Source organism: Dermacentor andersoni, chromosome 1, assembly GCF_023375885.2.
Source record: "Dermacentor andersoni chromosome 1, qqDerAnde1_hic_scaffold, whole genome shotgun sequence".
NCBI classification, from domain to species: Eukaryota; Metazoa; Arthropoda; class Arachnida; order Ixodida; family Ixodidae; genus Dermacentor; species Dermacentor andersoni.
Genome location: NC_092814.1, coordinates 112975367 through 112992326, shown reverse-complemented (window position 1 = coordinate 112992326; position 16960 = coordinate 112975367). Strand labels below are relative to the sequence as shown.

At 46.8% G+C, this 16960-nt stretch overlaps 1 protein-coding gene across 1 annotated transcript in view; it reads right to left on the bottom strand.

Moving 5' to 3' along the window:
- Positions 1–2940: 2940 nt before the first annotated feature.
- The window catches only part of LOC126545687 (lens fiber major intrinsic protein-like), a 39209-nt gene continuing 25189 nt past the window's right edge, over positions 2941–16960 (bottom strand). The window contains exon 3 of the mRNA XM_050193631.2: positions 2941–9952. Within this exon, the coding sequence (XP_050049588.2) occupies positions 9737–9952 (216 nt within the window). The 3' untranslated portion in view covers positions 2941–9736. The remainder of the gene's footprint in view (positions 9953–16960) is intronic.

The following is a 16960-nucleotide window of genomic DNA, read 5'->3' as shown; positions in this document are numbered from 1 at the left end:
GTGACCAGACTGGAGCTTATGTCGCGCATGAAAGGGTGAGCTGAGTTTCACAAGAGACGTAACCCATGCTAATTAGGTTGAAAGCATCGTTCATTAACTAAAATTTTGGTGATGATTGGGTATATAATGTATTACATAATTTTTTTTTTAGCTGACGGGAATTATGGAAATTGGACGGTAATTGGTATTGGTTGAATTGTTCGCTTCTTGGGGGGACGGGGGTGACGTGACCTATATTCCACTGTGAAGGAATCACTCCAGATGAAAGAGATTGCTGGAAAAACTGAGGCACAATTGCGCTTGACAAATTTGTGGTGGCTTTTCAAATATTTCTTTAAATTAATGCCGTCGGCGCCGGCTGAAGAAGATATAGTGGGATTGCGTCAATGACTTTCGCGATACCGTTAGGTTCAAAATTATCTGTGGCATGACTGCATATTCAAATAATATAAAATCGGGTGTTTTGTCATTGGACACTTTCGTAAAAATCGAACAGAAGACGTTATTTAGTCCAAAGTTCGACGAAAACTCGTCAGGTGAGGGTGATACATTGTCAAATAAACTGGCACTCGCCTAAGGTTCCTTAGGCGGTGCCAGTTTATTTCACGCAGAAGACGTTATTTAAAACATATACGACGACATATCACCAGTACTGCGCGGTTATGTTGTCGCAGGGCGGTCCGAAACAGATGATATGCGCACCTGACGCAGGCGCAGGAGCATTTCGGACATTGGGCATGGTCATCGGATAGCAAACTCCAGGTTCAAGCGACAGCAGATGCAAAGGCCGCCCCGGTTCGAGATCCTCTGAGAGCAGTGCTGCCAACGCTAGGGAAATTTCCTTAGATCCAGAACTATGAGGCCTTGTTTAGGAAAAAAAATTAGGACATTTGTCTAAATCTAGGGAAGTCTTGCGCTCAGACATTAAGTGAAGAATATTTTCCGGCAGAACCCACCTACGATGATTGTATGGGTCACTGATGACTGTGTCAACGATTGTGTGGGTAAGCGGGCACATATACGTCCTAGCGCCACGAGCACAAGGTGGTTGAGGGGCCGACTGTGCACGCGTGTACTAATTTTAGTGTACTAATATGTGCATGCTTAACCGCCCATGGACAAAGCAACCTTGGACAGAGTCCTATAGAAGTGACGTGTTCTAGCGAGCTTTGGTATGGAGCAAAAAAAGAAAAAGGCTTCGTATATGCGTGCATCGCTGCTAATGACGTGTAAGCGTGTAAGCTTGGTGGTCAGTGCACGGTATGCGAGAAACTTGTTGCACATATTTTACATTGGTGTCGTCAAGTGGCCCATCGCCTTACAATTCGAATAAGGTTCCGTGTCAATCTTGGCATTTTGTTTCTGTCCAAACTTGTTGCATGTAGAGCAACGCACAAACCTGCATGCTGCCGTCTTCCTCTATGAGTATGGTTTCAATAAGGAGGCTGTGTGGTTCTCGCACAAATGACGCACACGACTTGAGCGAAATGTGGTTACAGACGCTGAACACAAAACCGAAGTATTTCTTTAAGGAATGTCTTTGAGGGACATTAAGCCGTTCCTCTAAGCAGGCAGGACAAATAATCTTTTAAAAAAGTAACGTTATCAACCGACGCGTATGGGCGGCGCTGTTGATCGTCCGTTGCGGCGAGTAGCGATGGCGTTAGAACGACTTGTGCCTGCAGAACGTCGCACACGTGCACCTCCTTCAGCCTTAGCTAATGTGCGTTCTCTTTGCTCTGCAGGAATACTTTATCTGATTTCTGCAGTTTCTGCCCCAAGCGTATATTCTGGTCTCCGGATAATCACACTGTCATGCGGCTTGTTTTCTTTTTTTTTTTCTCGGCCATATTTTCTGACGCGACGAGCTTACGCTTGGGCGTTGTGAAATATCATTTCAGCTTGAGAGGAGCCACTTCTTTATAAATATTTTGAAGAGAGCTTAGAAATAAATTTAAACTCTAAAATTTCCAGTCTATTTTCATAACGGAAACAAATATCTAGAGACATCTAGGGAACTTTTAAAATAGGAGTCAGGGGAAAAATGGCTTCGGAGGACGGCAGCACATCCTGAGAGACTTCGTTCTCCCGAGAAAAGAAAAAGCAGACGGGAGGACTGAGCACGCGTCAGTGGAGAAGCGTTAGGGCAGTGGGCCGGGATAGAGCAGGATCAGAAGGAAGAGAAATAGGTGGGGTTACAAGTGGTGATATATATATATATATATATATATATATATATATATATATGAATTTATTCACAAAGCTAAGTTGCGCAACTGCACTGGTCAGTAACGATGGGGTCTCGCTGCCGTTAGTTGACGACGGCTGCAACCACACAGTTTCAGGTTTTGCGCACGCAAATTCAGGGAATTCGCGAACCGCTGGCCGGCGTACAAAGGAACGCGAGCAGAGCGTGGGGGTGCGCTATTTCTAAAACTCCATAACACTTCTGGAAAGTGTGCTGAATAACTGCGATCAGCATGGATTCGAAGACGTGTCGCGCTTTGGAGAGCTATGCGTCCTCCTCTGGTTAACTACCGCATCCTTGTAGATCACGCAGCGACCCCTATACAGATATGCGGTCATGCCAGTTGCCGGAACCGGATGAACAGGATGGTGAAGCTTGGTCTTTTTGGTGGACATCGTCGTGTAATACCACAGTGAAAGGTGGTCAAAGGTCGCAGATACGGATTAGTATTCGTGCAAGAATGGAGTACTGCGACTGCTGTATACATGGTGTCATTTAAGATTTCTCGCTATGCTCTCACTGATTATTAAGCTCTAAAATGGCGTTAAGTTGTACATGCTCTTAGAATGCCGGAGTAGGTGAGAGTTCGGGGAGTGTCATAAATTCTGTAGCGTTTTATGACAGTGTGGCGTTCGTGAGCGCCCAGTGCCGCTCCCTCAGGAACCACACGCGGGGCACGGAGACGAGACATATAAGGGTGAAATACTTTATTGTCGTGACTCTATAAAAAAACTGCTCAACTGTATCGACGTAAATATACAGAACTGTCCGTCAGCCTTCGTCTTTGTATGTACACATACACTTCTGCCCACTGCGTTTGCATTTTCGTGCGAGAAACGTGCATAATTACATCCTTGTGACATTGAAGACCGGAGGGTAAAACTCTCGCGTATAACATTTTTTTCTCTGTGCTTTGTAGGCCTTGACACTCCGGTGAAATATGTACAACTGTACTTTTGGGCGTCGCCCAACGTGATCGTGTGGCAGAAGTATACATGGCCCTGCCGGTTTCGCGGCATAGGCGGAATACAGCGTCTACGCCCCAACATGAGGAAGCGCGTTAACCGAAGCTGGGGCACAGTTTTCGAGGGAACACTTAAAATAAGGAATTGTGTCGGAGGCGGAGAGAGAGAAAGAGAATACGAGGTTCCTTTTTTTTTCTGCTTTTCATGTAAAAAACAAAGCACAAACAAAGAACAGGATGAGTTGCACAGCGTTGCACTAACACAGTGTTTCTTCGCGCTACGGCAAATGGAACTAACAGACATTTTCCTCTCTCTTAATCACCCGATTGTTATGTATTTTGCTTCCTCTCTCGTTGTTTAAACTGTAGCATGTTTATGAAAATCCGCCGCGCTGATCTCATCGTCTAAAGCATAAAAATAAACTAATGCGGACCATCGGCGCCGGTGCCATTTCGATGGAGGTGCGACCGAACTTGAGCATTCGGCATTCACTTCGTCAGTCCGAGGCACACCTATGACAGCTCTTTGCGGGGCGGCGTAATGTGCGGAATGGAACGATATCCCAGATATAGCCCCTGCCAAACGTTGTTTTTTTTAGAAAGTCTATAGACAGTCTATAAATTTCTATGCGCACAGCCTGTGGAACTATGGCCTTCCACTTTTTGTCAACTGATGTTTATCGACTGATGGCTTTCTACAATCTATAGCCGTTCCGAACTCCTATGAACCGCAGTACCACCAGTTTTTTGTTTACATTGAATAGATAAAAAAAAAAATTGCCCGTGATATACAACGCTGTGCTTCCTCCTCAGGTGCATTTCTGGAATAGGCGGAAATAATTTGCATAAGACAAAGTACGTAATAAATGTAAGACAAATAAGACAACACAAAGTGCGTAGTATCTATGCTTGCTACACAGATTGTTTCTGGCACAAGGTACGGGACACAAAAAAAGGGGAACAGGTAAGATACAGACTTATGTCAATCAAAGTTTGACGTAAGTCGCCTTCTATAGCTAAAGGGGATCGTGAAAACTTGCTTTTTCTAAATACACCGCTGTACCTACATATTCTGTTGGAAGCAAACATGGTTTTTAAATACAAGCAAGAACAGATTAGGACACTGAGCTATTAATTTGGCAGCTTTATAATTTACTAAAGATTCAGTCTTCACTAATCGACATCATAAAACAATCATCTCTGCTCACGTTCAGGACGCAATAAAAAATGTATTTTCTGGATTTTTTGTAAGGATGTTCTCGTGTGCTCACTAGCCGTTTTGTATATATAACACAGATCACTATAGTATACATTGCTGCGTAGTACTGAAATGTGTGCTTTATCCTCTGCACCTTAAATCGTGTTGTTTGGTGTTTTATTGTATGCAAAATAATGTGTACCATTGATCATGGGTTATGTTTTGCTCACGTTTTTTTTTGCTATTATTTTCTGGCTGTGCTTCGTGTTACCACGGTGCTAGCAGCCTAGTCAGGCATATTACTTCGCCTTTAGCTCTTGCGCCATGGCAATTATGTAATGTCGTACATTTTCAGAATCAAGTAAATAATAATAATAATAATAATAATAATAATAATAATAATAAAGAAAAACTAAGAAACCGCTATGTCCAGGCGGCTAACTACAAAAAATATTCCCTGACTAACTTTTTTTATTATTCACTGCAGGGCGCACGCTGCAATTGCGAAAGTGAAGCCGAATACTAATGAAGTCATGCTTGCTTAGCGCAAATCGTAGCACCGCTATCGCGATACATAGCCGTACTGAGAGTGTGCTGTAAAATACAATAGCGTCCCAGTTAACCGCTTCGCAAACGAGTGCGTCAAGCAGTTCGGGATGATCTTAGCCGAAACGCCAATGTAACAGTTTTGGGGGACGAATGTCGTAATAATGGCGCTAGCCTTAGGATTTCCTGAAAAGCTCGAACATGATTTCGCAGCAGCCCGAATTCAATTTCGCAGTTGGAACATGTGTCTTAACGTAAACAATTAAAACGTTTTTTTAATAAATCTTTTTAATTAACCCCATAGACAGTGCGCGATTTGTCGTGCAAGTATAATGGTTCTTGTAGTGACCTCCAATGTATGGCAGGTGCCCACGAGGGTGGGTTGGCCAATTCAGGTTCGCGATGGAAGCACAATGCAACGCTACCCGCTAACGTAATGGTCTGCATTACCTATATTTAAATGATAATAATATGAATAATAAGTACAAAAAATATTGAAAAGTGACCACGCCAATGTTTTATGAAACTGATGTAGAATAGAAAAATGCCAATCAAATGCTAATAATAAGGGAAGAAAGTGTGCCCTACACCTTTGAGTATTCCAGGAAAGATCGACCGACTATACCAAGGTACTTTTCAAATCTATGCTGAATTATAATAAGTGGGGGGAGGGCATGAAGGGGCGGGAGTGGAGGGCACCTGACACAGAGGGCGCCCATTAAAGCCAGAGCTGCTACTGTGGACCCTTCGCCCCACAGCATTTTCCGCCTACCATACACCCTATATTTATTTATTTGTTTTGCTTTCAACAAAGACGTTTGCACACTTCCCCCTGTCCTCCTACGGCAAAAGCTTTAGCAGCTCTGGATCCTCGAAGAACGACAACTTAAGAAGAAGGTCAGAGCCATTGCACACGCTCTGATATCGAAAATGCTGCGGGTACTTCATTATGCGACCACTGGAATTCACAGCTAAAATACAGGTTTCGCGGTGAAGCCGCGAGCAAATGTAGCTTTTCCAGAACTGCTGTGCTCCGAAGACTTGTGGCCGCCTTGCTGTACGTGGTTGTATGAAAGAAAAATTATCGGCATCCACCAGATGTTGCGGCACGTAGCTGCAAGGAAAACCGTTACGAGTTTCTCAGTTGAACCTTCGCAGCTGAAGAAAAGTTCGTCCTGGCGCGGGGAACGAAGCCATCACCACCACCGTTATAGGGCACAGTCGTTTCCTTCCCGAGGAACTTCGTATGCCTTTCCATTGTAGCGTAGCGCTACGCTTTCCGCTGGATGCCAACTTTACCTTTCATGCAACTTCTAGACCTTTCGAGTTTCTGGAAACTCATTTGATTACGGCATGTAGTTGCAACGTATAGATTTCAACCCGAAAAGCTCTAGAAACGTGTCTGTAGACGGAATTATATAACTGCCTATAAATATAGGCCATCACGTTAAAAAAAAAAAAAATGTCTGTTGCATATGGATCAAGGTTAACTAGCTGAGCTATAGTTATAAGTTTTGGAGTCTTCTTTATTTCAAGTGGTGGACCGCAATCACGGTTTTCTTCTTTGTTTTCTATTTCTATTTGAGCTCTATTCATCGGCTCAGAAGCGTGGCTGAAAGTAGCGGCGCGAAAATATTGCGAAGCGAAGGTCCAAGGAAACCGGAGAACGGGGCGACAGCAGCACGCTTCGTCTGCGCGTTGTCGCCTCGAGCTTGGTAATCAGCCGACTCAACTGATGACCTCCACTTTTATCAGGCATAAGGCTAAAGCGACGAGAAAGAGTGTTCCTTTGACAACAAGACACCGAGTCTGTGATTATTTGAATCCTTAAACAAACAATAGAGATGATAACACGCTATATGGCGGCGCTTGAGAAAACATGCACATGGCTGGCGTTTTGGCGGCGTCTACTTGATGATTCTGCCGGTGCTTTTGTCTGTACGCACGCAAGCAGTATTTTTTATTATTGGACAGGTATTCTGCACTTCACCTTTCATCAAACTATCTTTATGAATATTTCGGAAATATTATATCTTTTTCTGCGTTGAGCTAAGAGAAACTGATGAAGGTGCTCCATTTCTGCACTTTGCTTAGTACATATATACATGATTTCCAACGCAGCATCTTAGGGCAACGGATCATAGCGGATATGCTTTGAGTAAAATACTTCTTTTGTTGTGCAAAACTGCGTGCACGTACTTTCTGTCCAACTCACACTAGTTTTATTTCTTCCATACTTCTGGTATTAAGACAAACAAAATCTGAAAGCATGACGCTAAGGAAGAAAGGGAAACAATCACTACGCATAAAAAATCTGACTGGTGCATGCGTTATGCGCCCCAGTATCCCGAGAGGGGAGGCACCCCTGTATATTAAGTGAGCATGGCGGGTGGGGTGGGGACGCCGAAGCTACGTTGGCGCAAGGGGTTTCTGTGCTATTGGGCTGAAGGCAGGCCGATTGGGCATATACATATACTCTGTATACAGCGAGCGTGTCGTACTCTCCTAACTAGCGTATCCGCGAAGCACCACTTTGTATCTAGGTAGGGCACGCTCGAAGTGTGCCACCCCCGTTGTTGATTGATAAAATTTGAAGATCACACGCTTCCAACAAGAGGTCAAGGTCCATTGTAGTGAGCGTCCCTGGTATATTCAGAGACTGCCTTCTACACAGCACTTGGAAACAGTAAGGAGTGACTGAAAATAATACGATTGTAACGTTGCGCCCGTTTTGATGTGTCTGAGCATTTCTGTAACATTTCCTTTTTGCCCACACCAGCCGACGTTCTTATATACTGCCTCCCAACTATACAACATATGGAACAAGGGCAGGCGATGAAGTTCATCGAGGGAACTGGTGGGTATTCGGGTGCTGTTTCCTAGCCTATATCGCCATGCTGTAACGGCTTGGCTGCCTTTGAGGGGCTGGTGTAGCCGAGTACGCAGTGGCTCTTTAGTCGGTGATGTGGCCGTCCGATCTGCTCAAAGCGTTCTGTTAAGCTTGAGGTCGGCCAGTAATTTGCTACCCGTGAGGAGTACGAAGCAATAGAGGGGCAGTTAGGAACACCGAGCATACAAATGTCTCCCCTTGGCTGCGTGTCGGGGTCGCGCTCACCCCGTCTGTGACCGCTATCTGGCCACAACAGTAACATGGACCTTACGGAGCATCGTGCCCATTTTGTGACACAAAAATCCGAAATGTGACAGTGACACATACTATGGCCATGCCCAGGACTTCATCTAAGCCGTCTCCGCCACCTCCAGGCAGCAGGCCTCGGCCTGGCCGCCCACCCGACCTTGAACGTTGGATTCATGGACCACATCATCGTTCACTTCTAGATTTTTTTTTTTTTTGCACGAGTCAAATCTGTGAGTGTACTTTTAACATGCTTTGTATTATGCCTAAAGGCAAGCTTTTGAATTAAAAAGAAATGTCTCCCCTTGGTGCGCACCCCTGGCCCCACAGCCATAACAGCGGCAAGTTCCCTGTGTCTTGCCTGTCCGCGACCTCACCTTTGCGATGATGTAGCAAGATCCCTTTTACGGGGCGTTAAAAGTGCGCATGCGAAGGCTAGTGTAAATAATGCCGGCATTTTCCACATGGCGGGTCTTCCTTTCTTTCTTTCTTTCTTTCTTTCTTTCTTTCTTTCTTTCTTTCTTTTATAGAGTCTTCCTATCCCGAGCTACAACGTTTAGAGCCAGTAACACATTGCTCAATGCGCAAGACTAAGTTATGGTCAGTTACGTGAATGCTGCTTTTAACGTTCCAGTTGACAGTATGCGAAGAAGATACACATTGACTTTAAATCGCGTGTCAGCAAGATTGTATGGTCTATTGTTCGCGACAGGTGGTTAGTATAGTAAAAAAAAATAATAAGAAAAGAAATAAGGGAATGTAAACTGAGCCCCCCCTTTTTTGCCAGCTACAATGCTGCCGAGAATGCCACTGGTGCCGCTTTCGGCCAACGAAATACGCTTTAACCCGCCGCGGTGGCTTAGCGGCTATGGTGTTGCGCTGCTAAGCACGAGGTCGCGGGAACGAACCTCGGCCACGGCGGCCTCATTTCGACCGGGGCGAAATGCAAAAACGCCCCTGTCCCGTGCATTGGAGGCACGTTAAAGATCCCCAAGTGGTCAGAATTAATCCGGGGTCCTCCAATTCGGCATGACTCATTAACCAAATTGTGGTTTTGGCACGTAAAACCCCATATTTCAATTGAATTCATTCAAATAGGCTATCGGTGCTCCTGAACCGAATGTCACTGGAAATAGAACCGAGTCAAATTTGGCCCGGAAAGAACCAGCGCATTTCAGCACGGGGATTGTTACTGGGACATGCGCAGCTAGGGAACACTTCGTGTATAGGTAGACCTTATTTGACCACGATGCCCAAAACGCTAAAGACGCACATGCATTACGTAGCAAGGTGGTTCTCCCACGTAAGAAAGGTAATCCTGCTGCTTCCCCGCCGTGATCGCGTGCACGTTACAGAACAGATAAACAATGAGGGGGAAAGATAACGAAGAATCGCTCGCAGTGATTTCCGCGTACGTGGGGGTCCCACTTTAGGTTGAACCTCAACCGAGCTCGGTCGACAATGCGGGGAAGCCACCTTTGCGGTCATGCAGCACCACTTCGAGCACACCTGTCGAACTCGCACTCTGGGCGCTGCAGGATTCGAGCGGCGGGCGCCACGCAAGCGCAGTCCCTCGGCGCCGGCGAAACCGCGACCGCGTGTCGTCCTCGACAGAGCACCGCCTGTTCCGCCGGACCACTCGCGTCAGACGCGGCAGTCGTTGTTGGACGTGAGCGTGAGCTCGGTGTCGTTGCTGAGCCCGCTGATGTCGCGCTTGACGTGGTTGCTCCTGGCCGGCTGGCCCGCGGGCGGCGAGGGCCGCAGGCTGTGCGCCGGCTCCCGGCCCAGCCTGGCACTCCGCGTGTACTCGTGGGTGAAGCCTGCCATGAGGCCGCCCAGCATGGGTCCCGCCCAGTAGACCTGCGGGGCCGCCAATTCGCCGTTAGTACACGCACTTAGGAGGCGAGGAAAATTATTCATTAAGTAGATAAGTTACCACCTGCGCGGAGGAGAAGGAAAAAAGAAGGTTCGAAGCGGGGCTAATTAAGTCCGCAGCTGGCCATCACTGCGACGATCGTTTTGCAAGCACACCAATCGCTCTCATGAGTGGTGAAGGCCAGAACACCGGCCAATAAGCTCTGCGACTACGGATCGAGTGTCGTACAAATGGTTTGTAAGGACAGGTGCACGCGGTCAGTCGTGACACCGAATAACATATTAGACATGTCGTCTAGTCAATGACAAATAACTCTCAGGTCCAAAAAGAGAAACGCCGTGCGAATTTCGTCGTATTCGCTTCGCAAAGCTCTGTGATAACAGGTGACGGCGAGCCCTGTTTTTCTTTACAACGAGTGTGTCCTTATACGAAGTGTATGCTAAAAAAATCGGGGTTGTTCTGTCACTGGAACATCCCTGCTTGGCTACGCCTGTTCCGAATCATGAGATTTGTCGAGCCATATCAGAAGCACCCCCCCCCCCCCCTTCTTACAGTGTAGGGTAGCAAACCTGGAGCAGCATGATTAACATCCTTGCCCCTTCCTCTCTCACATCAGCGAAGAAATATCGTGCACGCCAATATCAGGTCCTTTCCCAAACGTCTTACCATTCGGCGAATACGCGTAGAAATATTTGTTTTATTTGACAGAAATGTAAAGCTTTGTAAACGTTCATACAGGAATGACCGCACATTATCTAAGGAACCACACAGCGTCTTTGAATGGCCAAAGATCTTATAATAATCTCAAATCTCAGCACCGTACGAGAGAGAGCTAGAGAAAGCATTTAACTAGAAAGGCCGTGTGTTTAGCCGGCGTATATATATTTGTCTTCATGCTAGGGAGTAGAGCAGTCTATAGAATATAGATGTTGGCAGGTGTACCCCGACGCTGTCAGTTACAAGAGTCCTGTCAAGTGGAGAGATACGACAACACGCGGAGAGATCGCAGAGGGCTATTTCCTGCGCAAGTCAGGTGACGAGTGTGTCGCAACTCGAGAGGCCTTGAGTTTCGTGGCACAATTAGAAAATGATTATCTGAAGCATACCTTTAGGCGCGTTTTGGTGTGTTTTCTGCCACGTGTGCTCCTCCTTGTAGTTAAACACATGTTTTGTTTGACATTTTAAGTTTTTTAGTCAGCGCCTGTTTTGTCGCTTCTTTCGTTTGAGCCGCCGTGGTTGCTTAAGGGCTATGATGTTGGGCTATATTAAAGGACTATGCTGGTGTTGGGCTACTAGGGGCTATGCTAATCCTGGCCACGGCGGCCGCACATTCGATGAAGGTGAAATGCGAAAACACCCGTGTGCTTAGATTTAGGCGCGCGTTAGAGAACCCTAGGTGATCCAAATTATTCCGGAGTCCCCCACTACGGCTTGCCCCACAATCAAATCATGGTTTTGTTACGTAAAACCCAATAATTGTTCTGTTCTTTGTCTCTTCAGTATGGAATATCCGGTGGCCCAGCGTTTCATCCTTCCGTATAGAAATGGTTCAGGAAAGTGCACCGAGAAGTACACAGAGTGCAAAGAATGCCACACAATGGCTTAATTAAACAAGATACCGAACACAACACATAATGAATTTTTGCTACTGATGGCGAGTAAGAAAAAAACTAATGCACTGACTGCGTAACGAAAACCGGCAATAGTTAAATTCAACATTGCTTCGTAAAAAAAGGAAGGAGAAAAAGCAAATACTTACATAATATCGAAAACACGTAAGAATTTAACAACAGCATATGCAGAAAATAGAAACGCGCATCGGCGATCTCCATTTTGCATATAAATACGATTTTGCCTTAGCAGTAAAGTTATCTATCCACTGACACTGCTTCTCGTGGCCAACAGTGTCAGTGTTTTCAATAAAACGCGAAGAAGTTGAGTGGACCGCACGAGGTGTGACCTGAGATGGATTGCTTACGATAGCCTTTTTGGCTGAAGTGACGATCAGGCGGCTATAGGTATGCGTGCTTATCAGTATCGATACAACTGAGATTCAGAATGAAAAAAAACTTGGTAGCATCGACACGTCGTCGGCAGGCAAATGTCTATGCAGGGATCGAAGGACACTCACACTGTCGTAACGAGAATACTTAGAATAAATGAACCGCATAGTGATTTAGCTTGAATTCTTTCTAATCTTTCGTCAAGATATAGCTGATGATGACATGCGACTGGTATACTGCCGCACTCAAGAGTAATTCGAGCTAATGTTTTAGAGGCTTTTAGTCTGGCATGAGCTATTTTCTTCTCGCGCACCCTGGAGGAGTGTCTGTTTTTGGCAGCAAATAAATAACACGCCATCTCGAGCCCTTTAGTGTAGCATGAATTTTATTTAATATTTTTTTGCGACTTATTTCTTTCTTAATTTTGATGATTCACAGAACGCTTTCACGATCTCAGCCTCATGTGCGAATGAACACCCGCAGTCGTGTAGAGCGCAGAATGGACAGAGTAGCGTTCCCATACTCGCTGACAAATTTCCGTGGCAATTAAGGGAAAACTAAGGAGGCGACGCTTCCACGCATGCGTCGCCGTGACCAGTATTTCGGCAGCGCTTGATAGCGCTTTTGCTTTCTTGGTAATTATGCCAGATCAGCGCATACCTTCTATATGCGACAGTTTCGCATTTGCCCAGACACAGAAGAGAAAAAAAAATAATAAAGTCAAACGTTACACTCAGTAGTATACCGTATAAACCGGAATATAGGTCGAGATGTCGAGTGGGGAATGTAGGTCGATCGCTTACTTTGAAGTAAAAAAAAAAAACAAAAAAAAAGAACAAAGAAAGAAATAAAGAACAACAAAAATCGCCGATACGCATTTCCTTTCGCAAGGGCGTTGCAGTTTCGTAGCGAAATGACGTGCACTGTCAACAGTAGCGAGCGCGCACTAAGCTTTCGCAAAAAAATTCTGCAAGTGCCTCCTCAAACTGTGGACGTGCTGCACGACGCGTACGAAATGACATTTTACGTGGGTTGCGCGCCGACAGTACCCACGTGGCGCGTAATGGCATTGGCGTCGCTCTGCTGAGCCCGAGGTCGCGGGATCGAATCTCGGCCGCAGCCGCCGCATTTCGATGAAGGTGAATGCAAAAAAGAACGCTCGTCTACTTAAACTTAAGGTGCACGTTAACTAAAGAAGCCCAGGTGATCAAAACTAATCTGGAGTCCCCTACCACTACAGCGTACCTCGTTGTCAGATCACGGTTCTTGCGCGTAAAACCTTAGAATTTAATTTTTATTAAACTGCATCAAAAGGCGGTTCGCGCAGCAAATGGTATAAGCACTTTTTCTGTCTGCCGCATACCGTTCTGCGGCGGCGTCCTGAGGAGATTACGCGGTTCACGTACATTGATGCCCGCCCAAGAGTCGGAATGAAAAATCATCGGAAGCGCTTGGCTGGAATATCAAAGTTTGGTGCAGGCTTCTTCCTTATGTCACATAGTAACAAACCATACCGAAATCACGCTTTATCGCCCGATTTGGCTCAGCGGCAGTAATGTTGTGCTGGTGGGCACATAGCCGAAAGTTCGGTCCCGGCCCGGGTGACCAGCCGTGTTCCGACGGGATCGGAATGCTAAGCAGTTTCCCTGTATTTCTATACACATCTCAGTCCACGGCGAATGCCTCGGGCGGTAGAAGATAAACTAATCAATTCCGAGAAAATAATCTTGAGCTTTCTGCGCCGGTGTCCTATAGAAAACTAGTTGTATTATTGGGACGTCAAACCTTACAATCAATCAGTCAACTCATATTTCCATGTAATAACGCGCTGCAGCCTCGCGCACGTGGAGGAGTGATGGCAATCAGCCGAAGTGCGCTGTCCGATGCGAACGGCAGCAGGAGAAACACCGAGGATAAGAGGCGGAGAAAAAGAAAAGGAACGAAACAAAAAGAAAGAAAGAAAAAGGGAAAACAAGAAAAAGAAAACAAAAGGTCGGAAATGAAAAAAAACGGCAAGAGACGCCGAGAGGGCGGACGGACGAACTGATTTGCACTCCAATTTGTTTCCAGGAAGGAAACGAAAGAGAACAACGATAAGAACAATAAGACCATAGCAAGGATGAAGGCGCGCGCGTGAATATATTGCATCCAAGAAGGAAACAACGAAAGAAACTGCGAGAAATCCATGGAGAGAGGCCTCGGTGTATAGCGAGCACGCGCCCGGTACAGGTGCCCTGAAAAGCCTCGCGTCCGCCGCAAATGAAGTGCACGTTTTCCCGGCACCCGAAATCCCAGCGGGGCTTTGGGACCGATCGCAGCAGCGGTGGCTCTCGCCGCTACGCGGATAGCCCAGGTTTTGTCGCGCGCGCTCCCTAAAGGCTTCGAGCCTTCCCGACCGGACGCGAGCGAGTCGGGGCTTTGTGCCTACGGGGCCTCGGGACGTTGATTGGACGGGTCAGAGTCGTGCGGCTCTCTCTTCGCTTGCGCGACCCGAGGGAGTTCGAACGCCGGCTGTCATTAGCAGGCAGGCTGCACAGCTCCTTCCACCTCCCCGCCCCCCCAACACTCGCCTCCGCTCTCTTCAGGTGCTTTCGTTTGTTAGCGGCCGCACGACGTCCTGCTACTTCGGAACCCGGCCGCCGGCGCGTCTGCCCGCCGTTATAGCCCGCCTTATCGAGGAAACAGGGTGGTGCTGCCGTCCGTCTTTACGAAGCGGAGGGATCGAAGAAAAGCTGCGAAATCATTTCCTGTGGTTAATTCGTTTTCTTGGAAAACGAGAAAAAAAAGGAGAAAGAAGAATGAAACCGCCAGTGTTTCGCTCCGTTCGTCTTGATTTAATAATTTTTGTTGTATGGGGATAAAGTTGTCGCTCCTCTGAAAGGAATGGCGGTGGAAATGAACACATGGGGAAGGAATATTAGTTTCGTTCCGAGACCAACGACTTAAATAGAAAACAAACTGTAAAGGCACCTAAGCAATTCTTATCATGTGTAAATGCGAGAGCATTACTTGTCGCTGAGTTTAGTGCTGCTGCGTTATTCGAGTGTAATGTTGCTTCCCTGGAGGTAGCAACAACGCAAGACGGCAAACCGGCCATATTGCTATCTCTCAGCTGAGTTTTATTTGCGGAGTTCTGATTAGTGTTTCACGCACATCGCGTTGAGTGTTCTTCCTCGATGACACCACTCTTCAGCACGATGACACCGCTTTGCCGAGCGACGGTATTACTTTTTCAAGCGGCACCATGATGTTTATACTATATTTCTACATCGGGTTTGTAGGCGAACTCCACCTCATACTCTAGGGAGATTCCGTAGTCGTCGTCCGACGGGTACCTGAAGCGCGTTGCTCTTATTCGTCGTCGTCGGCCATGGGCTGTGACGACGGCGTCTGTGGGTCCCCGACAACGCGAAAGGCACAGCGAGCGGCTGCAGCTCGCCGTGCTCGCACCGCAGCCGCTCGCTCTACCATCTAGTGAATCGCGCGCCAGACAGGGTTCGACCACGTGCACAGGCTCGAACATAGTGTCACCTGTTGCAAAGGCAGCGCAATGCAGCGGTGGCGCGGTTGTTCACGCGTTCGGCTACAGAGCGGTAGCAGTGGCGGCGGGACGCAAGATAGAATCATCACCGTGGCTACTTTTTCTTTTAGTCAGATGAAGATTACGCAAATTGTGGGCCGTTTTTCTGCCACGGCTTTCTGATGACGGCGAGGCCACACTATGAGCGAAGTAATCTTCTCGCAATAAACAAATAAAATGAAAAAAAAAGCTTCACAGAAAGATGCTTGAGTCTGCGTGGCGTGTGCTTGCTCAATTCCTTCATGCAGGCGTTCGGGAGCGCTTTTGGACTCTCCTTTACAGCGAAGCTGTATACCTCTACTGTCCAAGGAAATTTTCGTGTCGTTGTGGTAAGCAAAAAACTCCCCATACGTGGGCCGATCCCGGAGATAGTGCAATGCCGGGCCGACCCGCGGTGGAGGTGAAGCAGGCGTTAAAAAAAAATTTAAATTATGGGGTTTTACGTGCCAAAACCACTTTCTGATTATATGAGGCACCCCTTAAGGGAGGACTCCGGAAATTTTGCCCATCTGGGGTTCTTTAACGTGCACCTAAATCTAAGTACCACGGGTGTTTGCGCATTTCGCCCCCATCGAAATGCGGCCGCCGTGGCCGGGATTCAATCCCGCAACCTTGTGCTCAGCAGCAGCCCAACACCATAGCCACAGACGAAGCGTTGTGGTGGTTCATTTGCGACGTCATGTCACAGAAAAGAATATCAAAAGTTTTTTTCACCTGCGCCAAAGAATTCATGTCAAGACGCTAAAGCCATCAAAGGTAACTACGGTCTTATTTATTTTTCTACTGTGACATTTATTCGCGAGGACACATTGAGCCTTTTCATTTTTTTTTTTTTTGTTCTCGCTACCCGCGGCCTGTCGGAACCAGCCTGAGCGCATGCGTTTTTCTCGCGTTGACCCGACCAGCCCCCGGCGCACTTCGATGCGCGTTCGTTTTTCTCTGGCCGAGTGGATTTTCGCCTGGCATAGTTTTAGACGCTCTCTGGATAGCAGACGAGAAAAAGAAACAGTGCATGCTCGCTCGCCGCCATCACTGCGGGGACTCGACTGTTTGCAACGCGTTCGCTTGAGCGCAACATCTCAGCAAAATTTTGTCTCGCCGGTGTAGAATACCGAGCAGTATGCCTATGGTTCTATGTGGACCAAGCGTCTCACTTTTTCTTTCGATATTCCTTCGGTAGCCACATTAGGTGCTCAAAGTAGGCATTTGATTATGGCCAACATGATTTCCTTGCGTTTTTTTTTTCATTTCCATGCCCCCGCCCCACAAAAGAAAAGAAAAGGCATTGTTGCGGCGCAGCAAATTGTCGCATGGTGAAAGTTCAATTTTATTACTTCTTTTGCGGAAAGTAATGGGCCACGGGATGCTTCAGTTGCCGGATACTCTTACTATATTATTGCGATAGCAAT